Below are 25459 nucleotides of genomic sequence, written 5' to 3' on the forward strand. Positions count from 1 at the left end.
CCCCATTGGCCGCCGGCGCCGCGCCTCCGCCGGCCCTTCCGGGCGGCCGCTCTGCCCCGCCGTCTCTGTGGTGGCGCCGCAATGTTGCGGCCGCCCCGCCGCCTCCCGCGCCCGCTTCGCCGCGCCACCGCCACCGTCGCCGGGTCCGGCCACCGTCTCCTGCTCTCCACGCCCATCTTCTACGCTAACGGGCCGCCGCACATCGGGCATCTCTACTCCGCTCTCTTGGCCGACGCGCTGCACCGCTACCGCGGCCTCCGGAGAGCCGGCCCGGGCCGCCTCTCCACGGGTGAGTATGGGCCCGCCATACACAGCCTCCGGCCCAGCCCGGCCCTGGGGCTGAGCCGCCTCCCCCGGGGCTGTCCCCGGGGCCATGAGGCTGTCGCCGTTCCCTGTGTCGCCGGGTCGTCCCAAGGCCCTTGTCCCCGCGGGGGCGGGGGGGCAGGCCCCGCGCCCCCCGCCACGGCCCCCGCGGCACCCAGGCCTCTCTGCCGTTTCAGGGACCGATGAACACGGGTTGAAGATCCAACAGGCCGCGACCGCGGCAGGAACGTCGCCCTCGGAGCTCTGTGAGCGGGCCTCGGGCCTCTTCCGCCAGGCCTTGACCCAGGCCGCCGTCTCCTTCACCGACTTCACCCGCACGAGCGAGCCCCACCACCAGCAGGCTGTGCGCCATTTCTGGGGTGCCCTCCAGGATGGCGGGGCACTCTACAAAGGGTCTTACGAGGGCTGGTACTGCACTCCCGAGGAGTGCTTCCTGCCTGAGAGCCAGCTCGCTGAGCGCAGGGATGCCCAGGGACGCCTGTGCAGGGTGTCTTTGGAGACCGGCCATCAGGTAACAGCATGTGCACCATCCCGGTCAAGGGCAGCCACGCTTGTGGGAGGCACTGCACGCTCATCTGTCACTCTGGTCTGGCCACATTTGGGGAGGTTTAATGCTTCCTGTAGCCTTTTGTAGTTACTTCAGCAGAGACTCGCCAGTATTTCACAGAATGTCTCTTCCGTGTTTACAGTGGTATGTGGCTATGCAAGGGAGAGGTGCCAAAACCCCAACCGGTAGATGCATAGTTCAGCCGTGTGCTATGGGAGGGGCTCAGCTGCTGCTGGGTTCCGTGGGCTGGTGGCCTAGAAGCAGCGTTTTAAAGCCATGATGAAATAAGTTGGCTGTGCAGAAGGATAAAAGATAAAACTGAGGTGGTTGTTGCGTGTCTGGAGTTTCAGACCTATTTGGTGAGGCAATTCGGTTTGGCCTCTGGATGCTTTTCATCAATCTTGCTGCATGGGTTTCAGCCCTACATAAAACACCATAACATGGTCTGCCTGTGGTCTAGCCCAATGACTGAACAGCAGTGCAACCAGGAGTGTGGTACCTGACCAAGAGTCTCTCCACTGCTGCATTTTCTGTCAGGTGTTGGGAGTTACATGATTTAATCCAGTAGTTGTAGATAGTGGTGCCTCAGAGCTGAGCAGAGGTTATGCTCTTGTGATATTTGTATGGGGCTGGGGCGTTGGAGTGTTCATTCATGCAGAAGGGGGTATGTTGGCAAATAATGTCTCTTGATAAAGCAGCTAATGTGGTTTAGGGGAAAGAGAAATTTCCAGGCAAAGAAATAATTCTTTAGAACTAAAATAGTCAGTGAAGCTTCAAAGTTAAATATACCCTGAGAACAGTTACTTGCCTTAGCTGCATAGCAAACTGTCCAAGAGAAACAGTAGCATACGTGGTATAGAGAAAATCTTGCAGGGGGTGGAAAGAGATGGTAGGTGTTTATCTCCAACCAAAGACAATTGGGTTGCTTGAGACACTGCTTGAGGGTTTTGTGAAGGAAAAGGGGGAGCTTACAACATGCCATAAAACCTGTACTTCTGTCGAGTGTCTGGTTTTTGGTGTCCAGTAGAGCCTGGGGGTGAAAAGCTCATCTTTAAATGATGTTCTTCAGGACTTCCTTGAACCCAGAGAGATCAGAGTCTGTTATGTAGAAAATCATCTCCCTTCTTCACTCTGCTTATGTGCTTTTGTGTCCTTTAATGCGCAGAGAAGCTAGAGAGGAGCAAACCCCCACTGTGGTCAGGGTATGGAGCGCAGGCCTACAAGACGTAGAGGGAACTGCACCAGTTTAATTTGACAGACAGGATGCGAAGGGACAAGCTAATAGCAGACTACACCTATGCACAGGGCGGTTACAAAGACCCCAAAGCCCTATGCTTCTCGGGGGTGCCAGGTGCTAGACCAAAGTAATGCTGCCACAAGCTGTGCTGCGCAGTCAGGCTGAGCCTTAGGATAAGCTCTTCCCCCAGGAGGGTGGTGCAGTCATGGAGCAGGTCCCCAGCGATGTGGGGGTGTCCAGTCTTGGCTGGGTAAAGCTCCAGTCACCTTGGCTGGTGCCAGCCCTGCTGTGAGCAGGCTGTGGGGCTGGAGAGAGGTGGAGGGCCCACCCCACCTCTGCTGCTCTCATTTTATGGATTCATTCTGGTGTGGAGAGGTGGATTAGTTTACCTGTAGAGTGAGCAGATGCTCCTTTGCGGGACCAGGAACTGCACTGTTCTGTATTCACTGGAAGGGGAGCTGTATTTGTTGAAGTCATTGCTCAGGTCCAGCCAGGAGACAGTTGGTGCATGTGGCACTGCAGGAATTCTCTTTCCAGTGAGGAAACGAGCTGGGAACTAACTGTCCACAGAGCATACTGAGAAAGCCCTGGGGAGGTTGGTAAAGAAGCTGAACCATGAGGCAGCAAAGCCAGCCAGCGGAATAATCTTGAGCTATATGAACAGGAGCGATGGCTGTTCAAGGGATGTGATTGTTCCCCTCCGCTCAGCACTCTAATGAGCATGTCTAGTTTCTGCATCCAGTTTTCCAGCCCGCAATACAGGAAACAATTTAGAAACTGGAAGAAGTTCAGTGGAGGGCCACCATGATGGTTAGGATGCTGGAGCACTTGCCTTTTGGGGAGAGGCTGAGGGAACCGGCTTCTTCATCCATAGAGAAGACAAAATTTTGGGAGGCCCTAGTGGCAGAAGCTCCCCAATAGCTACGAGGAGGTCATCAAGAAGATGGAGCCAGGTTCTTTTAATGGTACATGGCAGGAGGATGAGAGAATGGGCTTAAGTTGAAACACGAGAGGCTTAGACTGGATTTACAGAGAAACTTCTTTGCCATGAGAGCCAGGCAGCAGAACAGGCTGCCTGGGGAGGTTCTGCAGTCCTGCATCCTTAGAGGTTTTCAAGACATGCCTGGCTAAATCCCTGAGTAACCTGTTCTAACCCCACAGGTAACTGCTGTGAGTAGGAGGCTGGGCTCCTAAGGTCAGGCCTGTTTGAAGGTCAGGACAGATGGCTCACAGATTTCTCTGCAGGGCAGATATTCCAGTAACTGTTCACAGGCAAGCCCTGAACGAAGACAATGGGTTTGCAGGTTGTTAAAATTACTCTGTCCTTTATCAACCTGTCTGTATGCTCCAAGTTCTAACTTACTAGCTCTCAGGAGACAGCCTATTTCTAGTCTCTTTTGCCTTTCCCACTGAGGAGTTTTCTACTCACTTGTGAACCACCTTTCCTGCAGGTGGCTAGCTGATAGGTAGCCCAGCTCTTGTCACTGAGCAGATGACACAACATGAGCTCTTCAGAGCTAAACACCAGACTTGGTCAGAGTTTTGGACAAAATGATTGCAGATCCCACTTTGAGTTGGCTTTTGTGTCCTGACTTGTTACCAAAAGGATCACTGGATTGTGTAAAAGGGCATGTTGGAGGGAGGACATGGCACTGGCTCTGTGTGAAACATTACTACGGGACAGAACTCAGAGAGTGGTACCCAGAGACTGAAAAAGGTTACAGAAAAACAAAGAAATTAGAGGGTGGGACCAAAACATTTTTGTCTAACTTGTTTATGATTTGTGTAGAGAAGAGTATTTCTTTTGAAGTGACCTTCTAATCAAGTAAGCAAAGGTGGTATTTGCTACTGGCTGCTACTGAAATTAGATAAATTAAACTACATTGTAAATCAGTGTTGTACCACTAGGACTAATTATTCCTTAGGGCATCTCAGCTTGAGGTGAGGTAGGCTCTTTATTGCTTTTGTTGAGAGTGAAGTGCTTTCTGGCTCGGTCAGAAGTTACTGGGTTCGGTGTCAGACAGTGAAACTCTCCTGCGTGATGCCAAAGCCTAAACTTTCTTATCTTAGAGCCTTATTTAGCTTTAAAAGGTAAGAATTCTTGACCTAGCCATAGATCTCTTGAGTGGCTTTACACAGCTCACTTATACCGTATCTATGCAGAAATTTTTCATTAATGTAGCTAAATGTGTCGTTTAATGAATTTGAATGTATGGGAGAAGTGCTGCCAGTACGTTAATATGATTATAGGCTACCAACGTTAGTAACTAAGATGCACTGATGCTTCAAAAGAGGAAAAAGAGGAACACAGCACCTAGAAGAAAAGCAAAGGCATGCACCAGGATTGTTAGTAAGGCAGTAATTAAAAATTATCATTTTGTCTTTTTATTATTTTCTACTATTACTGCAAAAAAAATCCTTACAAAACTGTATTCTTGTCTCCCTAATTCTTGCCTGCTGACAGATAAATCTGGCAGGTAGAAAGATATTGCTTTCCCTGGGGAATAAGCATCTTTAAAAGCAGAGTGATGAGCCATCCCAAATGCCTGAGTCCTGGGGAGCCCAGTGAGGCGGTGTCTGAGGAGAGGAAGTTTCAGCTAGTCACAGAAAGATCCCGGGGGCTTTACACGTGGCAGGGAGCACACCCAAATGCAGAGGGAGCATGTGACAAACTCCACGCTGAGAATGCTGTATTCAGATTGTAAAACTTTGCAGAGCATTTGGGCTGTAATTCTTTTCTCCTACCTTCTCAGGTGCACTGGACCAAAGAGGAGAATTATATGTTCAGGCTCTCAGCGTTCCAGGATCCATTGCGGAATTGGCTCCGGGATAACCCACGCACCATTTCCCCTGACCCTTTCTACCAGCTCGTGCTTCACTGGCTGGAAGAGGACTTGCCAGACTTGTCTGTCTCTCGTGAGAGAAGCCGGCTGCAGTGGGGTATCCCTGTCCCCAGTGACTCAACACAAACTATTTATGTATGGGTAGATGCCTTGGTGAACTATCTGAGCGTGGTGGGCTACCCCGAGACACACGGCGAGTGGTGGCCTGCTGCGCACCATGTTGTGGGCAAGGACATCCTCAAGTTTCACGCTGTCTACTGGCCAGCGCTGCTGATAGCAGCAGGGCTGGCTCCCCCTGAGCGAATCTTTGTGCACTCCCACTGGACTGTCCATGGGCAGAAGATGTCCAAAAGCCTGGGCAACGTGATTGATCCTTTTGCTTGTATCAGACAGTACACAGTAGATGGATTTAGGTACTTCCTGCTAAGGCAGGGTGTCCCTGAACGGGATTGTGACTATTATGATGAGAAGGTTGTTAAGCTAGTGAATTCAGAACTGGCAGATGCACTTGGGGGGCTTCTGAATCGGTCAACGGCCCTCAGCATTAACCCCAGCAACACTTACCCTTGTTTCTCACAGTCTTGTTTTCCAAATGTCTTGGATTACAGGGAGACAAAAGGCATGGGCAGGGCTTCTGCTGAAGACTATGAGTTCGTGGCATCTGTGGCTTCTCTGCCTCTGCAGGTGGCTAGTTATTTTGAAGGTTTCCAGATCTACAAGGCTTTAGAATGTATTGCCCTGTGTGTAAGGCAGACTAACAGTTTCTTCCAGAGACACAGGCCTTGGAAACTCAACCGAAAAGACCCTGCAGAGCAGCTGTGGCTTGACACCATCATCCACATTACGCTGGAATGTCTGCGTGTCTATGGGACTCTCCTCCAGCCCGTGATCCCACACACTGCAGACAGGTTGCTTTCCAGGCTGGGTGTTGAGCCAGAAGAGAGAGATCTCTCAAGTTTGACATTTCTGCCACGCTACAGTGGGAAGCTATGTCCCTTTGAAGGCAGACAGCTTGGACCTGACACCGGCATCTTATTTCACAGAGTAGAGAAGCCAAGACAGCAGCAGATAGAAACCAAGAAGCTGTAGTCTCTGACAACAGCTTCTGTAAATAAAAGCCTCTGGGAACTCCCAGAAAATGTTGTCTTTGTTAAAAGCATGTTCCTCCCATCTCTCAGTAGTAGTATGAAGTGAGTGAGTGGAAGACTGGACTGGGCAGGGCAGGGCTGTGCTGTCCTGCCTAGGTGACCATTGTAGGTCTCTGCCTGACGTGGGACACAGACACACTAGGGCAGATCGGTTGCATGCGTGGGGCTAAGAGCTAGGAAAGCTTGGGTAACACCTAATTAGTTAAGCTGGTAACAGAATGAACTGAAGACACAGCCTAGGATTTTAATATTGCTGCTTTTTTTCCCTGATGTATTTTATGGGATATAAAAAGTGGCTGAGGCAAACATTTATCATGCAGCTCTATAATAGAGAGCCATCTTGCCTGTCTCCTGCCTTCCTTCCTGGCCCCTTTACCTTGTCTTTTCTGATATAAGGAGTGCATCAGGTGCTCTACTGAAAGCATTTTAAACATGAACGTGGCAGCCAGTCTGCTTAGCAGTCTCTTCCAGAGACAGCAGCTCCCGAGCTTGCCTGCTTGCGATCCCTCCCTACCCTTCAAGGCTGAGTCTCCAGTAGGATCAAACCACCCCTGAGGAAGGACAGGGTCTTTCTTTCAAGGGCCTTCTCAGTGTTCCTAATCCCACAGAGAAAGGGCTGAGCAGCAGTTCTGCAGCTGCTGTCCTGGTCTCAACTTCGCCCCGTGGGGTTTTGGCCAGGCCAGAAGTAGCTGGGGACAGTTGGAAATGGTTTCCTGGTAACGTCTTTGGGGGACGGTCCAAATGGATCTGTCGGGTCCGTCAGGTGAGCTTCCTTTGTGGGCCAAAACTTTAGTCCAGCTGATGTCTATGTGTGCCTTGGAGAGGATCCCTTCTGTGTGACTGCTCTTTATATTGGAGGTGCTCCAGTGACCCAGGGTGGTTCAGCAGTTGAATGGGTGGCCTCACTCGGCTGCGTAGACCTGCAGACGAGCAAAACTGGGAAGGGAGGATCTGTTTCAGGCCCAAACTCAGCTTTATGAGGCTTTTCCACCTGCTGCATGATTTATTGCATCCTCTTTGTTTCATTTCAGTGCTCCTGGAAGGAGGCAGCTGGGCCCTGGTACCCTGGGCAGTTGTGACTATGTGGGGACCTCTGGTAAATCCTTCCCAGCTTTTGGCTGCTCCGGTTCCCATCAAGCGCCTGCACTGTAGGAGTCCTCTTGTATCAGGAGGCAGTTTTGGGGGGCTGTGTCACCAGGGGCAGCAGGAGCAGCACGGCCCCCTCGGAGCTCTGTGAGGTTCTACAGACACAGTGAAGGGCAGAATGTGCCGCTTCTCCCTCGTGTTGCTCTTCTGGTTCTCCTCGATGCCTATCCTGTGCTGGCAGCATGCTGGCTGGACTGTTTGAGGTTGCCCACGAGAAGAAAGACGGCCGCCTCAGTCCCTTCCTGCGGGGGTAATCCTCCTCCCCTGGGTGGTGTTACCCTGGTACCCTTCCCCCCTGCGTGCATGTTTCACACTGCAGGCCACCATGCCCTTGTGCCGTGGGTGCTGGCTCCCAGCGCAGGCAGAGGCACCTGCTGCCCTGCTCCACCCATGAGGGACAGGGACAAGAGAGACCCCATCCTGTTCCCCATCATGTCTGGTGCTGGCAGCAGCAGGCGGCAGCGCCATCGCAGCCCCGGGCAGCCGGGAGTGGAGGCCCAACTCATCTCGAAGCAGGAGCTGCTGCGCATCCCGCTGCCAGCGCCAGCGTGGGCAGCCCCATCGGTGCCAGAGCACCCACGCGCTGCCCGCACGGGGCTGTTCTGCAAGCCGGCATGCCCCCACGGCGTACGGCAGGAGCCCGAGAGTGGCCCCGAGTCGCACATCGCGGTGGCAGCGAGCGCACTGGCAGAGCCCGACTTTGGGCGTGTGGGCGCTCGTGTCCCCCGGTGCCGGGTCCCGCCCCGCATTGCTCCCACCAGCGCCCTCGGGCTGGCCTAGGCCCTCCCGGGAGGAGCCCGATCGCTGCCCGCCTGCGGGGCCAGTCTGTGCCCGCGGGCTGCGGTGCCGGCCCACGGCCGTGTCACCCTCCCCCGTGCCCCGGCGGGTCCCCGCAGCCCAGGGCCTGTTGGGGACAGCAGGTGGCGTTGTGCCGCGGGGCGGGGCCGTGCCGGTGCCGGGGCGCGGGGCGGGGCCGTGCCGGGGCCGGTGCCGGTGCCGGGGCGGGGCCGTACCGGTGCCGGTGCCGGGGCGCGGGGCGGTGCGGCCCCATGAGGCGGTGAGGGCGGCGGCGGCGCGGGATGGCGGCGGGCGGCGGCGGGCGGCCGCCGGGCCCCGACTCCTCGCTGGAGCCCTACGTGCAGACCCGCATCTTTAAGATCATCGTGATCGGAGACTCCAACGTGGGCAAGACGTGCCTGACTTTCCGCTTCTGCGGGGGCACCTTCCCCGACAAGACCGAGGCCACCATCGGCGTGGACTTCCGCGAGAAGACGGTGGAGATCGAGGGGGAGCGTATAAAGGTGGGCCGCGGCAGCACCCGCAGCGGGCCTGGGCAGCGAAGGCAGCCTGCCCCAGCCCCTGCCCCAGCCCCTGCCCCAGCCCCAGCCCCTGCCCCAGCCCCTGCCCCAGCCCCTGCCCCAGCCCCTGCCTCAGCCAGCGCCTCAGCCAGCGCCTCTCGGCAGCTTTTCTGTCTCCAGCTCACGCCGAGGGTGGGGAACCGGGGGAGGCTTCTGGTCCCCGTGCTGCAGAGACGCTTTCTTAACCCGTCGCTGCTGCACTGTCGCTATTTATGGGGGTTGCTGGAGCCTGCAGGCAGCCTGAAATGATAGTTTGGGGTGAAACGCTGCTGTCTTCCTGCTCTCCCAACATAACCGGGTCCTGAAAGCATCAGGGTGGCCTCCAGCTTCAGGAGCTGGACTGTAAGAGGCAAAGCTGCAGGGGAGCTGGGCAAAGGAGCTGCATGCAGAAACCAATGCATTTTCAGGGGAGCAGATGGTGGTAGGCTGGCAGTGGCTGCACTGGAAGGCTGGGAGCTTGCATGAGCTGGTTGCAGCGGGCTTGGCAGCTGTGATATTAACGCTGAGAAATGCTGTCAGCGAGTACTGGGAGGGTGCTATTTCAGCAGAACTAGAATAGGATGAATTTTTTGTGCAAAGGCCAGCATGACACCTCTAAGAAATGCATCAGCCCAAACATGAAGAGCTGGCTGATATGTCAGAGTAAATCTGCAGATCAACAGCAGCTGGTAGGAAGCGGCCTGGGGAGATAGTCTGCAACTGAGTTTGGCCTCCCCGGTTAGGTGGATCAGCACTTACAGCCATCTGTATGTAAGACTGACTGCCAGAAGAAGCAAATATTGTTATTTTGCTGACAGATGGGTGATCAAAAGTTGAGGGACTAATCATAATGGAATTAGAGCGACTGTTGATGGGTAAGAACTTCAGTTGTGCTTTTAAACTGCCCATGAACGTTATTCTCTCTCTCTCCTGTAAGAGGAGAGGTGCTCAACTCCACACACACACACACCCCTCCACCACCCCGCCGCCTTCCCCAGCCCTATCCAACAGCACACAGGTATGTTATTGTAAGCTGTAGTGCAGGCTGGCATGAAGCCTGTCTTACTGCCACTGGTCTGAAAAGGTTGCCAGGCTTTCTACCTTTAGATATTATTTGTGCTCCAGCAGGCAGGAGTGGGAGGCAGTGCAGCAAATTGGCCTTTTCCTGGGACCACACGTCCAGGAGGGGAGGTGATCACTGGGAGAGGTGCCCTCTTTCTCCTGCTGTGCTTAGGTGGAAGAGCCCAGGAGAGACCAGCAGGGAAATGAGTGAGGAACAGCTCTTCCTTGCCAGCATTTTTTTCCACTCTGAAAGACTCTGGGGCGGGCACTGTCTCTGTGGGATACAGGATGATTTGGATTAACTTTGGACACTTGTTTGGAAATTGTCAGTTCCAGGCTTCAAGACGTTACCTACAAGGGCCACTAGAACTTGTAGAGTCACAGACTAACAGTGAAGTGTGGGTTGGAAGGCACCTCTGGAAGTCATTTGCTCCAGCCTCCCTGCTGAAGCAGGCCAATCCAGAGCTGAGTGCCCAGGACCATGGCTGGATGGCTTTTGAATATCTCTAAGGATGGAGGCTCCACAGCCTCCCTGGGCAGCCTGTGCCAGTCCTTGGTCGCCCTCAGAGTGAGAGGTGTTTCCTGATGTTTGGAGGCAACCTGCTGTGTTTCAGTGTGTGCCCATGGCCTCTGGTCTTGGCATTGGGCACCACTGAAAAGAGCCAGGCTCCATCCTCTTTGTAGTCTCCCTTCAGGTATCTATACACATTGGTAAGATTTCCCTCCACCCCGAGCCTTCTCTTCTTCAGGCTCAATAGTCCTAGCTCTCCCAGTCTTTCACCAATAGGAGAGACACTCCAGTTCCTTCATCATCTTTGTGGCCCTTCACTAGACTCTCTCCAGTCCATGCCTCTTCTGTACCGGGGAGCCCAGAACTGAACACAGCACTCCAGGTGCAGCCTCACCAGCACTGAATAAAGAGGATGCATCACCTCCTTTGGCCTGCTGGCAATACTTTGTTTAATGCAGCCCAGGATACCATTCACCGCCCTTGCTGCAAGGGCATGCTGCTGGCTCATGTTCAGCCTGGTGTCCATCAGGGCCCCCAAGTCCTTTTTCTGCAAAGCTGCTTTTCAGCTGGGTGGTCCCCAGCACACACTGGTGCCTGGAGTTGTTCCTCCCCAGGGGCAGGACTTGGCGTTTCTGTGTTGAGCTTCATGACGTTTCTGTTAGTGCATTTCTCCAGCCTGTTGAGGTTCCTCTGGATGGCAGCACAACCATCCCTCATCCTAGCCATGCTCCTCCCAGTGTAGTGTCATGGAACACTTACTTGCTGAGGGTGCAGTCTGTCCTGCCATCCCGATCACAAATGAAGGTGTTGAACAGGACTGGCTCCACTATTGACCCCTGGGGTACATTGCTAGTTAGTTACCAGTGTTCAACTAGACTTTGTCACTGATCACAACTTTCTAGGCCCAGACATTCAGCCAGTTTCCAGTCCACCTCGCTGTCTGCTCATCCAGGCCAGGAGCTTGTCTCCTCTGTCACCTGGGTTGGGAAGTGGCCATCAGTGTTTTCCATGAACCTCCTGGATTGCTTGTGCCCTGCTGCATTGTCCTTCCAGCAGCTGTAAGGGTTGTTCAAGTCCTCCATGAGGACCAGGGCCTGCAAATGTGAGGCTGCTCCTCTCTGTCTATGGAGTGCCTCATCTGCTTGTTCTTCCTGGTCAGGTGGCCTATAGCAGACACCCCCTAAAATATCACCCATACCAGTCTGCTCTTTAATCTTCACCCACCAGCCCTCGTTTGGCTTCTCACCCATCACCACATAGAACATTGTGCCTTCCTGCTGCTCTCTCACACAAAGGGTTGCTCCCCCTCCTCATCTTCTCTTTGCCCTGACTTCTCTGTACATACCACTGTGTAATGGTCAGGGCTCTCTCATACGGTGTAGGATTAGGTGGACAAATGTCCTGATCTGGCTTAAGAATGTTTGTGAAATGAGAAGCACTTTGTGTGTTTTGTTTCTGTGGTGGGGATGGTGGTTAAGTACATTGGGATGAGGATGAGAAGCTGGAGCAGTGCTCCCTGAATGAAAGTGCCGACATGATCTCTCTTGCTAGATAAGGTGGGCTTGCTTGGTTGCATCACACAGGCACATGCACTGCCACACACAGCCTTGGGCACTGTCAGTTTAGGCCCAAAAGCTTGTGGAACTCACCTGTGGATCCAGGTTTGTCTAATAAGAGATTGCCTCTCTCTGCAAGGCTCACCTTGCCTGCACCCTGCCTGAGGGCAGTGGCGCCGCTATCAAAGACAGAGCAGCCAGAAGCCCCCCTGCATCTTTCTGCAGGGAACTGGAGAAGCCAGCCCGCGCCTCACGCAGCAGGCCCTGCCCCGGGGTGGGTGCTCCTGCAGCCTTCTTTCTTGTTTCCTAGGTGCAAGTGTGGGACACAGCTGGCCAGGAGAGGTTTCGGAAGAGCATGGTAGAGCACTACTACCGCAACGTGCATGCTGTCGTCTTCGTCTATGATGTCACAAAGATGACCTCCTTCACCAACCTCAAGACATGGATCGAGGAGTGCAACGGGCACGCAGTGCCCCCCCTTGTCCCCAGGGTGCTTGTTGGGAATAAGTGTGACTTGAAAGACCTGATCCAAGTGCCATCCAGCATGGCCCTGAAGTTTGCTGACGCTCATAACATGCTTTTATTTGAGACCTCGGCCAAGGACCCTAAGGAGAGCCAGAACGTTGATGCCATTTTCATGTGTCTGGCCTGCCGGCTGAAGGCCCAGCGGTCACTGCCCTGCCGGGACCTGGAGGGGTGGCCGGGCCAGGCCCGCAGGCTGGAGCCAACGCACAACGCCAGCGGTAAAAACTCCTGCCCGTGCTGAGCGGGGCTCCCGCCGGCCTCTGTCACGGTCACCCCAATAAAGTCTCTGCGGCTCCAGTCAGCTCTGGGTGTTGCTTTGCTCGGCTCCGTCCGGAACGCTCGGCTCCGCTCGGCTGGGCTCGGCTGGGGGGAGGGGCGGAGCGTGGCGCGCATGCGCGGAGCCGGGCGCACGCGCAGCGTGCCCCGCCGCTATGAAGTAGGTCTGAGGGACGCGGAGGGAGGGGAGGCCGGTCGGCCGGCCGGTCCGGCCGCGGCCCTCCCGGTGCTGACGGTGCCCTCGCCCTCAGCCCCCTGACGAAGGTGAAGCTGATCAACGAGCTGAACGCGCGGGAGGCGGAGCTGGGCGTGCAGGAGGCGGTCTCGTGGCACGCGGAGTACAAGGACAGCGCCTGGATCTTCGTCGGTACGGGCCGGGCCGGGGCGCGGGGTGGTGGGGCCGTGGCCAGGTCTGGGCCTGGGCCTGCGCGGGGCCGGGGCCCCCTTCCCTCCTCACCCTCTCCCTGCAGGTGGACTGCACTACGAGCTGACGGAGGGGGATGTCATCTGTGTGTTTTCGCAGTAAGTACCGCAGCCCCCCGGCCCGATGTGCCCCTGCTGCTGCCTCGGGTGCTAAGAGTGTGTTGCAGGTACGGGGAGGTCGTCAACATTAACCTGGTGCGGGACAAGAAGACTGGAAAGTCCAAAGGCTTTTGCTTTCTGTGCTATGAGGACCAGAGGAGTACCATTCTGGCAGTTGATAACTTCAATGGGATCAAGGTGAGTGAAGCAGCCTGGGATGCAAGTCCTGTCTGCTGTGACTCCCCAGGTGCTGCCTCACATCAAACGGGAGCCCCAATTGCGTGGGCTGCTGGCAGCCTGCAGGAGGTTGGTATGTGCCATTGATAACAGCATGACTCCTCCTGTAGATCAAAGGAAGGACGATTCGAGTGGACCACGTGGCCAACTATCGCCCCCCCAAAGAGTCCGATGACTTGGATGACGTGACAAAAGCCCTGCATGCAAAGGGTTGTGGAGTTAAAACGCCACCTCATACGTCATCCGATTCCTTGTCGGAAGATGATGATGTGCCCATAAAAAAGCAAAAAGGTGAGGTGTGTTCCTGCTAGTCTTGATCCTAGGTGGGAGTGTCTGTGCAGAGCCCTCTGCCTTGCAGGGGCCATTTGCTCAGGGGAGTGCCAAGGACAGGTGTGCTCTTGAAAAGAGCCACAGCCCTATTGACCAGACTTTACTTTGTGATCTCCTGGAGGGTATCTGAGTGCCTGTGTTTAGCCCTTATCCATGAATATCCTTCCCCAGCCTCTGAAGAGCTGTATCTTGCAGACAGTAGAACTTTTCCTGGAAAAAAGCCTGCCAGGCTGCAGGGTTACTGCAGGGGGGGAGCAGTGCTGTGGGTAAATGGGAAGAGGGAAGGCTTAGGAAAAGTATCACTTGGTCTGAAAATCTGGATGCTGCTACTGGAGGAGTAGAGCACTGTAGATGATGCAATGACCATCATGTGGCCTATGCAAATTGAATAGAACGTAAACCAGGCTGGTCTAGATGAGATTCCTTGGAAACTAAAGGCAGGGGAGGTCGGTAGGGCCTTGGACTAGGTGACCTTTAAAAGTCCCTTCCAACCCCAACTATTGCATGATTCTGTGAAAGCAGACCTAAAAGTGCAGCATCAAATAAACAATCCGAGTGCCTGAATATCTCATGTTCTCAGTGGATGCAACAGGATTTGTTGCTCTACATCTTTCAGAAGAAAACAGAAAGCTGTAAAGTATATCCAAAGTGGTCTTGGAATGTGCTGTTTAAAGGACCAGCCTGTGCAGCTATACTGATGGATTTTTAAGAAGACAGGGTTTTTTCCACCTGTGTAGCAGAGATCTTGGAAAGTTGCACTAGTCAGAGCCAAAAGGGTGATAGAAGCAGTGACTTGCAGTAGGAGCTGCTTACTATGGCTTGCTGACGAGATGGGTTGTAAATCCCAGGATGAGCCGGTTAGGTGGGGTGGGGGGGTCTGTTCTGAAATCAGCTTGGAGCTCGCTGCATGGCATGCAGAGCAACCATCCCTCCTGCAGCCTGGGCTCTGCCGGTGACAAGTGGGGATTAGCAGCAGGTATTTGGAGCTACAACTGAGCCCTTGTGCCGTTGGAGTTTGAGACCTGTCTTGACTGTGCTTTGTTGAGAGGAGCTCGGCACTGTGCATGGAGGAGGACACAGGATGGATGGGGCCTTAGCATGGGGTGGTGGGGCCTGTCAGTACAGCTAGGGTCCTGCTTTGAGAGGAGGGTTGGAGGAAAGAAAATTGGCAACAAAACTAAGGGTGGGGATAAGTTGTTGCTCCAAAGTGCTGAAGAGATGCACAAAAATAGAGAGGTAAAAGAGTGAAGAGGGAAAAGAATCATTGCATCTGGAGAAGAGGATTTCCACAGGGTGGACGGATCACGATGTTCTTACTGTGTGGGTGTTACTGAGGAAAGAGAATGAAAGGAAGGTGTTCAGTACTCGGGGCTGTGTTGAAGTGCACAAGGGCAGCCTTGCTGGGAGGAAGGTGATGTGAATGTTAAAGATGAATGGCTGAAGCTGGAGGAGGAAAGTGTTAGGGTTGGAAGTGAGACAGGATCTCTCTGAGGGAGGGAAACAGGCTGTGAGGCTTGGGTGGAGGGTGGCAAGCTGAGGTGGTGCTTGCAGGACTGTCCATCCCAAAAGACAAACCTTGTATTTCAGATAAGGAGAAAAGCAGACAGGAGCAGCGCAAGCAGAGCTCACAGGCTGTGAAGAGGGTGGTGTCCGCAGAGGAGGCACATCCCAGAATCAAGATTAAGAAGGAGAAGGAGGACCCTGCCTATGATCGCTACGCCGGTGGGAGCCAGCAGCCCTGGAAGGGCTCTGAGAGAAAGCCTGTGAGCAAGATGCAGCGAGAAGATGAAGAGCGGAGGCACCAGAGGCCTTCTGAGAGAAGAGGGGAAAAGAGCTGCCAGAACCAGAGGGGACAAAGTGGTTTGTGGGAAGAGAGGGAGAAGAGAGAGGAGGCTGGTAGGAAGGGCGGGGGGCACAGCAGCTGGCGAGAAGAGTGTCCCGAAGGAGGCAGATCCTGGGAGCGCAGTGCCAGAGAGCCCCATCCCAAGCACAGGGAGCGGGGCTCTGTGAGAGGCTCCAGCCGCTGCTGAGTGCTCTGGGGGCCGGGAGAGGCCCCAGGCCTGCCCAGAATCCCACTTGGAGCATCCCTGTGCCTCTTGGTGGGCGCCACGGCTGGACTGTTTGCCTCCTACAGCTTCCGTGGGGTTTCTTGTTCCATCCTTGGATGGGGCTGTCCTCACTGCCCATGCCGTGCACCAGGGTGTGAGTTTTGTTGCCTCCATGCAGTGTTGGGCTCGCAGGGGTGCTGGGACACTGTGCTGTGGCTTGAAGCTGGGAGCGGCAGGATGTCTCCTTCCCAAAACCACCCTGTCCCATCAGTCATGGGGGTGTTCCGCTGTTGCACTGCAGGGAGACACTGGCGAGTGCCTTGTTGACCTCCCACCTTTGGGTCTTGATCCCACCCAGCATGTCTCCTGGCTTCTGCAATGGACCTGGTGAGCTGTGCTGCCGTGTCAGGGTGATTTACTCGGTTTTGTTTGTTGTGGATTTTTTTTAAATGCTTCTTAATAAAAAGTTACCTGTTTAGCAGCGTGCCCTGGGCATGGCGTTTCCACCTCTCGGTGATGGCAGATGGCTCGTGGTTCCCCAAACGCTTCGTTCGGGCTGGTTTGACCCGAAAACCACGGCGGGGGGTTGGTGAGGAAAGGGGGCTGCGTGGCGGCCGGGGTGGGGGGTGGTTTTTAGCCAGATGGGGTTGCTGCAAGGACTGATGGTGGTCAGGAGGGGGGTCGATGTCGCTTCCTCGAGGGGGCGGAGGGGGACTTGCCCCCGGGGCTGTGGGGAGCAGCCCCTGGAGGCTGGCGGGGGGCTGCGGGGGCTGCCCTGGGGCCGGGTCCCGTCTCCGTTGTCCAGAGGCGCGGAGCCCAGTGCCCGCACTGCTGCCGCTACCCCCGGGGTGGCAGCGCCCGGCCCCCGTGCGGCGGGGTATACCGGTGGGGGGGCGGTGCGCGCCAGCAGGGGGCGCCGGCGCCGCGGTTCCGGTTCCGGGTCGGCGCACGGCGGCGAGGCAGGTGTCCGGCCCGGGGCGCGCCGGCCCCGCTCCGCCATGCCATGTCCGCGCTGAACTGGAAACCCTTCGTGTACGGCGGGCTCGCCTCCATCGTGGCCGAGTTCGGTGAGGCGGCGGGGGGGACGGGGCGGCGGGGCGGGCCCGGCGGGGCGCTGACGGCCGCTCTCCCCGCAGGCACCTTCCCCGTGGACCTCACCAAGACGCGCCTGCAGGTGCAGGGCCAGAGCGCCGATGCGCGCTTCCGCGAGGTCCGCTACCGCGGCATGTTCCACGCGCTCTTCCGCATCTGTCGTGAGGAGGGCGGCCGCGCCCTCTACTCGGGGTAAGCGCCGGGCCCGCCCCGGCCCCGGCCCCGGCCGGCCCTGGGCCCCGCAGGGAGGGAGGGGGCCGGGGCGGCCGTTCTGCCACGCAGCCCGGAGGCTCCCGGCTTTCCCGAGGGGGGGGGGCGAGGACTTGCGCGGCAAGGCCAAGGGCTGCGTGGGTGCCAGCCCCCCGCGCTGAGGGGGCGTGGGCGGCATCCCGAGGTGCTGCTCGGGGTGGTTGTCCTGAGCGCCTGACAGAGCTGTCCCCTGCGGACCGGGGGGTGATGAGGAGGGATCTGTGCCGGGCCTGCAAGGGGGGCTGCCGTGCTGGCAGGGCTCAACAGTTTCATTTGTTCCCCCTCTCAGGATTGCCCCCGCGTTGCTGAGGCAAGCGTCTTACGGCACCATAAAGATTGGCATTTACCAGAGCTTGAAGCGGCTGTTTGTAGATCGCATGGAAGGTCAGTGCCAGTAAATGTGTCAGCGCAGGCACCTCTTGTCTCACCAGAGGTGCAGTGTGAAATCTCATGTTCTCTGTGCTGTGCAGTTCTGCTCATTCTTTTCTCTGTCCTTCCCAGCTATAGATTACCGCAGAAACAGGAGTTCTTGTTGCGTCACACCGTGGTTTTGCTTGTACAGTAACAAGGCTGGGTTTCGATACAGATGTGGCTCTCACTGTGCCTGGCACTGCCCACAGTCCGTAGCCAGACACCCTCCCCTGCTAGCCAGGTCTTTCTTTCCCCAACTGTTATCTCTGTTTTGCAGCCTCAGAGGAAAAAAAATAAGGTGTCGCTGCCCTGAGCTTGGCTCTCTTTTCTGATTAGCCTCAGGGAAGATATCACATCCCATCTGTACATTAGATGTGTTACATAGATTGAAAGCTTCAGTAGCAAGTCTGTCTTGTCTTTGTGCTGGAGCCTTTGAGTCATTGTGCCTGAACTCAGCATGGCTGGACAGGAATTGTACTGTCCAGCTTTTTAGCTTTGGCTCTAACCACAGAGATGGGATACCATCAACGCTCTTGACCTGTGCATCTCTGGTGGTGAGGGCCTCTGCGGCTCTTGCTTAGAGAATGGAGCAGCAGAAGTCTGGTACGTGTTCACTGAAGGAGCATCAAGATCTACATGTGCGGTTTTAAACCCTGGTGTGACATGAGTAAATGTTGCAACGCCGTTCCAGCCTGGGAGAGTGAGATGGGTGGGCCGGTCAGCAGGCCAGCGAGAGGACTGGGGAGTGCAGCACACTAGAGCTTCCTTCCAGGGCCTGCTCTGTTCTCTACTAACATCTCTCCCTGTGATGGTGCTGTGCATGTACGCTGGGCAACATGTCTCTCCTCACTTGCTGTTGCAGTGTTTCCAGTTGTGAGTACCATTGTCTGAATGTTTGTCTCCCTACAGGCCTGGGGCAGCCAGTGGCCTGGTCTCCTCTGGGAAGTGCTGTGGTCAGTACCAGCAAAGGGCTGTGCCTTTTCCCAACATAACCATCACCCTAATACTGGGTCTGGAAGTCTTGGATTATTCCGCCTGCTCCCTGGAACTAATTGCGTCTAACTTTCTCTGCCTGGGTTGCGTATTCTCAGTTTTCTCAAAGTGGCTGCATATTCTGAGTGCAGCCAGCTGGGGCTCCAGATCAAAACAAATTGGTATCATGTTGCCTTGAAAACTGTCGGGTTGTCTCCCTTTATCTTAGCTTATCTCCATCATGAGAAATGTATCACTGGACACTGAAATCTCAGATAATTGTTCAAAATTTTCACGTATCACAGTCTTTTCCTTATCTGATCAGCTAGACTCACCAGTAAGACCCGCTTCTCCCTGAGAATGTGTTGCTGAGTGTTTCAGCTGTGGTTTTCTGTCTCTGGCAGGTGTGGGGACAGATCTGCCATGAGCTAATGGTAGCTGGCCAGCCTCTGCCCATGCCGCTTCACCATGTGATTTGCAAACCGAGCTTCTCTACTCTTCCCAGAGCTTCTCGCTTGTTTAGTATAACCCATGCACCTTCTCTTTAGATCTTTAGGATCTGACTTTCTTTTCTTGGTTGCAGATGAAACGTTGCTAATCAATGTAATCTGTGGAGTGGTTTCAGGGGTGATCTCCTCAGCACTTGCCAATCCAACAGATGTGCTGAAGGTAAGAAGCATCTCTGGCCAGAAACAGCTCCTGGCTGGCTGTGATTTGACATGTAGAAGCTGCTGCTTTCCAGTGAAGATGCCTCTCTCCCCACTGCAGTGAGGTGCTCTCTCAGCCACTGCTGGCATCAGTTCTGCTGATTTGAGGTTTTTATGAGTGGGAGTAGAAGCCCAGAGCAATAAACAGATTTTTTAAAATGCAGCTCTTAAAGATCATGAAATCTGTTATGGCAAGGGGTGGAGGCTGTGTTACCTTAACTGGGAAATGTGAGTGGGGTGCTACCAGCTATTCTTCAGACCTCCTCAACTGCTTTCCTTTTAGTCACGGTGCTGTGCTTTGCTGATACTGCTGCTGAGTCCTGCCTGCTATGCGGAGTGACCAGAGCCCAGTGGGGACCACCTGGTCCCCTCCATTCCCTGCTGCAGGCTTACTGGGGTCAAGGGAGCTCTGCTCTGAACAAAGAGAGCCTGGAGAACCTTTACTTGCTTCTCCTTCTGTAGTTCAACCCTCTCAGACTGCTGTCAGAGTGGGGAGGTCTTGCCCATCACTTCTGTTGTCTTTTTTGGGTTTAGTACTGTGCTTCCGCCCTGTTGCTGTCCCTGCTCCTTGCCTGGCATCATCATTTGCCACACAGTTTGCAGGGAGAGGGCATACGGATAGCAGTGTCTGCTCTGAGTTGCTCTTTCTATCAAGAGGTCCACTGAGCTGGCATCTCTGCCGCCCTGGCACTGATGTCGTCCCTCTGACTCTCACTTTTCTTTCAGATTCGAATGCAGGCTCAAGGCAGTTTATTCCAGGGTGGCATGATTGGCAGCTTCATAGACATCTACCAACAAGAGGGTACCCGAGGCCTCTGGAGGGTAAGCACCAGTTGCTGGAACCCCCCGACTAGTAGCAGAACTAATGGTTTCCTCAACTCATTTGCCACACCCAGGTGCAGCTCTGGAAGAGAACTGTCAACCAAGGGTAGTAGCAAAGTTCCGCTTCTGGTTATTGGACAAACAGAAGCATGTCTGTGGTGGAGATGGAGTCTGTGCTATGGTGGCATCAGCACTGAGCCAGGCAGACCTGGTTTCCAGGACTGAAGCTGGTGTGTGTAAAGTTTCAGATACATGTGTGTGCCTTGAACGGACCAGTGTCTGGGGCTGGATCCTCTCAGTGCCCTGCCTTAGGAAGGGTGCTCAGCCTGATGTATCTTGGAGTCAGTTGGAGGTGACATCGCACACACAGTGAGCAGGGGAGTTTACCTACCTCTGAATATGAGTGGCTGAGCACCTCCTCACGTGGGGGAAGAGGAACTCTTCCAAGTAACCTGAGCAACACTAAGGACATACAGTAACTTTCTGAAGCTCCAAAGGGACAGGTTTGCCCTGTGTCTCCACCTGCCCCATGTTAGACCCCTTGAAACTTGCCCTCTGAGCATGCAAAGAGTAGGACAGAGTGGTGGGTGTTGGGGAGGCTAGTGGTGTAAGGCTCTTGGGCTTGAAGAGTTAAGCCGTGTGCAAGCTTTACCATTTGGATGGATTTTAGCAGTGGTTCTTTGGCTTTTGTTAGAGAACTTGTGTCCTTCTGTCACAAGGTCACAAGTCTTCCATACATTCAGTTAACCAGCAGTCTGCTGAGTCGCAAGCTCAGGTATGGGAGCTACAGAATCCCAATGTTCTTTTCTAAGCAACAGTCCAATTTCTCCTTCTTAAGGTCACTGAAATCTTTTACAGAAAGATAGCTGTTAGTGTCCTGTGTGGGAGGGGGGGGAGTCATCAATCAACTGCCAGTGTTGACACAATATTTACTTTGAGATTATTTCTGCTCTCTAGGCAAAGACACACCAGAAGGGAAGAGAGACTAGAAAAGAAATTAAACCTATGTTGCTGATGTGTGCTGCAGGCAGGACATGGTGCAGAGAAAGATCAGTCTAGAGATGGGTTCCAGTGATCAAGCTTGCCTTACTGCTCTCTGGTCTGGGACAACCACTGTCTTGTCCCTCCGATCTTCCACCGTGTTGAGGGAAAGACGTTTGTGCTCACCCGTTCTAGCACTCACCTTGGGGGGATGTCTGAGCTGGCTGTGCCGGGATTATGTTAGGCAGGAACCCCGGAGGAGACTGTCAGGTACTGTCAGTAGCACGGTGGGATGGGGATGGCAGGAGCCACAAGGCTGAAAAGGTACTTTTACTTCTTACAGTTGCTTTGGTTTTGTGCGGTGAGAAAGCTGGCTATCCTGATGTGCTGGCTCATAATTCAGCCACGCTGAAGGGCCAGTCCCAGTGACCAGGGAGCTCTCTCATGACACCATGGCTCTCCCTGAATTACTCAGATGGTGTTACAGTTCCTGTGAAATGGCCCAACTCTGCATTGCCACCATGTTCTCCTTGTTCTGCCAGCCAATTTGTGCATATTTTTATCTGATTCCTGTTCAGGGGTTTGATGGGATATTTCTCGGGCGTAAGGTAGCTGGTTCCTCTTGCATAAGCTCATAGTTGTTCCAGTAATTGTCTTGTCAGTTCCCAGTTCAATGTCCTACTGGCAGCAACTCTTCTAACACATGAAAATATTTTAAGACAAAAACCTTAACAAAGCAGACTCTCTCTGCTGTTGTTGTGTAACGGGGAGGACCTGGAGCCTCATCTGGCTTCTTAAACAGCTGCTGTTCTCGTCGTGCAGTCTTTTCTGATATTGACATTAGTGGGTACTATTCAGTGGGGGAAGATGAGTGGATTATAACCTGATTCCTGTGTGTTAGTGGCTGGGGGGAGAGCAGCAGCATGTAATTAATCTAGCTGGAGTAACGCTGCCAAGGTGGAGGAATCTTCCTTAGATTTGGAGTCAAGTTGGGAGATGGCGAGCTGGTCTACCTGAAAAGCTGCAGCTGCGAGACAGGGCAAGGAGGATATAAGGTAGATTGTCAGCGAAAGGCCCCTGAGAGGAAGCTGTGGGCATATGTTACACCAGCAATCCCCAGGCAGCAGCTTGCGCTAGCAGCTGATGTTTGTGCTCTGCAGGGTGTTGTCCCAACAGCTCAGAGAGCTGCCATCGTGGTGGGGGTGGAGCTGCCAGTCTACGACATCACCAAGAAGCACTTAATTCTGTCAGGCCTGATGGGTGACACCATCTTTGCCCACTTCGTGTGAGTATCTGCTACAGCTGCTGCACCCTCCAGGCTTGGCAGGGGTGTGTGTAGCAAGGTGGGATTTGGGGTGAGACCTGTTAACAGAGCAAGCACTCGGGAGCTGTAGAGAATAGGCTTGGTACTTCTGAGGGATCTGCTACATTGACTGGAGCAGCTCAGAATGACCAGCAAATATACCCAGGGAGACCTTTCGGGAGAAGTAGCCTGGCAGAAATCCTTCGGTGACATGAAATGTCAGCTTGATTTCAGCTCACTGATGACCAGAAATGCTGTTTGTCCATGTCTGTGCCCTGGTATGAACAAGGCAGGAGCTCCAGGCATGTGACTAGCTGTAGCAATCAGTTGAAAGAGCTGCTCTGGTCCTAGGTCCCCACCTGTACAGACACTGTTTGCTTGCAGCCATTGCTGTAAGAGCTTTGTGAGATGAATCAAGACTTGCAAAGCTAACAAGACCCTGAGCAATCTGACCAGGTTTTTAAGTCAGCCTGCTTTGAGCAGGGGTTAGGTTAGAGACCTCCCAAAGTCTTTTTTCACCTACATTTTCCTATTCTTCTGACAGACACTTTAACTGGAGGAGCTGGGGTGCTTCTGTTGGGTTTGCCTGTGGTGGGCTGAAGGTGACAAGCACTAGACCATACATGGAGGGAGGAGACTGGCAGCTGCATGCTCCCTTTTGCTGCCTTTTGTGTTCCTCCCTCCTTCCCTGCCCCAAAGAAATGTTTGCTCTGGTGGGAAGGATGTGTGCTTCTAAGAGGCTGCCTTCAGGTCTGTGTCACCTTGACAGCACCTACAGACGTTTGCTGGACTGCAGGCTGCCCCTGTGGAGATCCAGCAGTGGGCTCTGATGAGGGTCTTAATTTGAAAAAGCTGAGCGTTTTCCTTCCCCTAGCTCTCTGGGGTCCTGAGGTGGATGGTTCCTGCCTCTGCCTGTTGTCTGGGTGGGAACAGGTAGTGCAGCTAATGTTTATGCTAAATGCCTTTCATAAAGCTCAGCAAAAGATACTCTCCTGTGCTTATGTCAAGGCCTGTCCGAGCCAGAATGGCCATGTTCAGAGCTGTTCCTCTCTCCTGTTTTCGTGTGTGCATAGCTCCAGTTTTACATGTGGACTGGCTGGGGCCATTGCCTCCAACCCTGTGGACGTAGTGCGGACACGGATGATGAACCAGCGGGCAATAGTGGGCAGTACGGAGCTCTATAAGGGCACTCTGGATGGCCTTGTGAAGGTAAGGAGGTGAGAGAGGTGGACAAATCCCTGGTTTTAGGAGGCTGGCCAGATTCCAGCACCATACGCCACTGATAAGAGCATTTAGATTCTACAGTGACAGAACGTGCTTGTCAGCGCGTGTTTCAGACAAGCCAGAGCGGGGCCTAGAGTCACTCCCTTGAGGTCACCATCAGCTTGAGCATCCTACCAACCTCCTGGGACAAAACTTTGTCAGTGATGCAGTTTGATCAGGTTCATATATTGTAAGTTACACTTCATGCAACTTAACTGCATCTCTGCCGGTCAGCCTGCTTACTGCAGCAGTGCTAAAGGTCCCATTATATCACGTGTGGCATTAGGGAGATGGGCAGAGCGTGGACCTGGTGTGTCTCACAATTGATATGTCTTTTCTCTCCTCACAGACATGGAAGAGTGAGGGCTTCTTTGCACTCTATAAAGGTTTCTGGCCCAACTGGCTTCGGCTTGGTCCCTGGAACATCATTGTATCCTTCAGTGTGCTGCTGGAGGGTCGTGGGTATGGACAGGCAGGGGAAAACCAAACTGTAAAGCAAAGTGCAGAGCCAACACGCTGATGGGGCACCCCTTTGTCTTGCCTGTGGCAGCCCAAAGCAGACTCCCTGTGCTGCTTGGACAGCCATATGCTGTGATGTGGCTGCTGATGGCTCAAGTGCCAAAAAATGCCACTGATTGTGACTGCTGCTTCTAACAGCTCCTTAGGTGGCCGGTGCAGGGACTTCCAGTGCAGCAGCATGGGTGGTCTGCTGTAAAGTGAGTGCTCTCAAGTGCTTCATTTGAGACTTTCCCTTTGGCCTGAGCTCCTGGAGGTGCTGCGATTTCTGGATTGGCTCCTGTTGGAAGCCTGGGGAATGTTCTGCTGCACTGAGACAGGTGCTGACCTGCTCTGCAGAACCAGCACTGCTGCGTTGTACTAGATCCTTCTTGCCCTCTGAAACTGTGCACATAATTTATTTTAAAGAAGACCCAGTCTGGGGCTAGAGCCACCTCACTTTCTCGGTGGTCTAGGCAAGCCTGGGCCTATTTCTGGGTCTGTCTCTTACCTCTCCTGGTAGCTCTTGTCCCACAGTGCTCTCTTCTACCTGTGCGGATCAGTTTATGCTGTCTGGAGGAGAGACATCCCCACATTAGTCTTCAGCTGTACTGTGCTGATGCTCTCCCTGCCTTGCCTTACCCTGCCAGGCACAGCCTGGTCATGTTGGGAGGCCAGGTGCAGCTACCTTAGGTGTTTGGGCCAATTCCTTGACGTTCCTTTCAGTTTTTTATCACATACGAGCAGTTGAAGCGACTTCCATTCTGACAGCTGCCTCCATTTCATGAGCGTCATCTTCAGGACTTGCAGCAGAGAGCTTCGCTGCAGCCTTCCTCTTCATTTCACTATCCCCATGTTTTGATGTTTTGGTACATGTGGGTCTGGGCTCTCCCCCTCGCCCAAATGCATGGTCCCTGGAGCATGATCTGGCTGAAGTATAACTGGGAGACTGATGGCAGGTGCCGCATGTTTTTTCACACAGAGGCAAGTATTAATGTGCAAGTTTCTGGGCCTGAAGCAATATCTTCTGTGAAGACCTGTGCATTCCAGTGGCCTTTTGGTGCAGCTGTGGTTTGTTTGGCTTGTGTGCATTTTCCTGCCATGCCTGCAGGGTGAGGCTGGAGGCTGGGAAGGGGTGCTGTCATGTTTTCTTGCAGAACTGTAATCTCATTAAATTATTTATTGACTGAATTACTTGAGTTTGTGTTTGTGCAGATTTGCTGCAGGTATATTCCAGAGCAGATAGTGTGTCTGCCCTTGGAGAGAACAGAAGCTATTTTTTCAGCACACTACATAGATCTTTTTTTCTCCAAATAGATCTACCTGTGTATAAAAGCACTCTTTAAGATTCATTACAATAGAAATGTTTCTAAAACACAGTTTTTTAGTATCAGAAAATTATGGTGTTGCACTCTCAGCTCAGTTTTGTAAAACTTCAGTCTCTTAACCTTAATACTTATATTATTTTTGCTTCTATTATTTTTTAAATCGAGGTGATGTAAAGCTGAACTCGGA

General features: G+C 53.8%; 4 protein-coding genes across 4 annotated transcripts; all 4 read left to right on the forward strand.

The window, feature by feature from the left end:
- Positions 1-40: 40 nt before the first annotated feature.
- MARS2 (methionyl-tRNA synthetase 2, mitochondrial) lies at positions 41-6085 on the forward strand. The gene is made up of 3 exons (XM_040614612.1): positions 41-289; positions 501-835; positions 4862-6085. Exons 1-3 carry the CDS (start codon positions 82-84, stop codon positions 6038-6040), a joined length of 1722 nt encoding a protein of 573 aa, XP_040470546.1. The 5' UTR covers positions 41-81; the 3' UTR covers positions 6041-6085.
- Positions 6086-8166: 2081 nt separating this feature from the next.
- Positions 8167-12533, forward strand: RAB33A (RAB33A, member RAS oncogene family). Its single transcript, XM_040614574.1, has 2 exons — positions 8167-8546; positions 12022-12533. Exons 1-2 carry the CDS (start codon positions 8325-8327, stop codon positions 12475-12477), a joined length of 678 nt encoding a protein of 225 aa, XP_040470508.1. The 5' UTR covers positions 8167-8324; the 3' UTR covers positions 12478-12533.
- Positions 12534-12618: 85 nt separating this feature from the next.
- Positions 12619-16127, forward strand: RBMX2 (RNA binding motif protein X-linked 2). The gene is made up of 6 exons (XM_040614572.1): positions 12619-12672; positions 12764-12879; positions 12983-13034; positions 13103-13232; positions 13382-13562; positions 15189-16127. The coding sequence occupies exons 1-6, from the start codon at positions 12668-12670 to the stop codon at positions 15629-15631; spliced, it is 927 nt and encodes a 308-aa protein (XP_040470506.1). The 5' UTR covers positions 12619-12667; the 3' UTR covers positions 15632-16127.
- Positions 16128-16575: 448 nt separating this feature from the next.
- Positions 16576-25133, forward strand: SLC25A14 (solute carrier family 25 member 14). Its single transcript, XM_040614548.1, has 9 exons — positions 16576-16716; positions 16786-16933; positions 17280-17374; positions 18957-19042; positions 19807-19902; positions 22044-22168; positions 23260-23395; positions 23799-23879; positions 24671-25133. The coding sequence occupies exons 1-9, from the start codon at positions 16653-16655 to the stop codon at positions 24710-24712; spliced, it is 873 nt and encodes a 290-aa protein (XP_040470482.1). The 5' UTR covers positions 16576-16652; the 3' UTR covers positions 24713-25133.
- Positions 25134-25459: the final 326 nt, after the last annotated feature.

The sequence above is a fragment of the Falco naumanni genome, chromosome 14 (genome assembly GCF_017639655.2).
Source record: "Falco naumanni isolate bFalNau1 chromosome 14, bFalNau1.pat, whole genome shotgun sequence".
NCBI lineage: Eukaryota > Metazoa > Chordata > Aves > Falconiformes > Falconidae > Falco > Falco naumanni.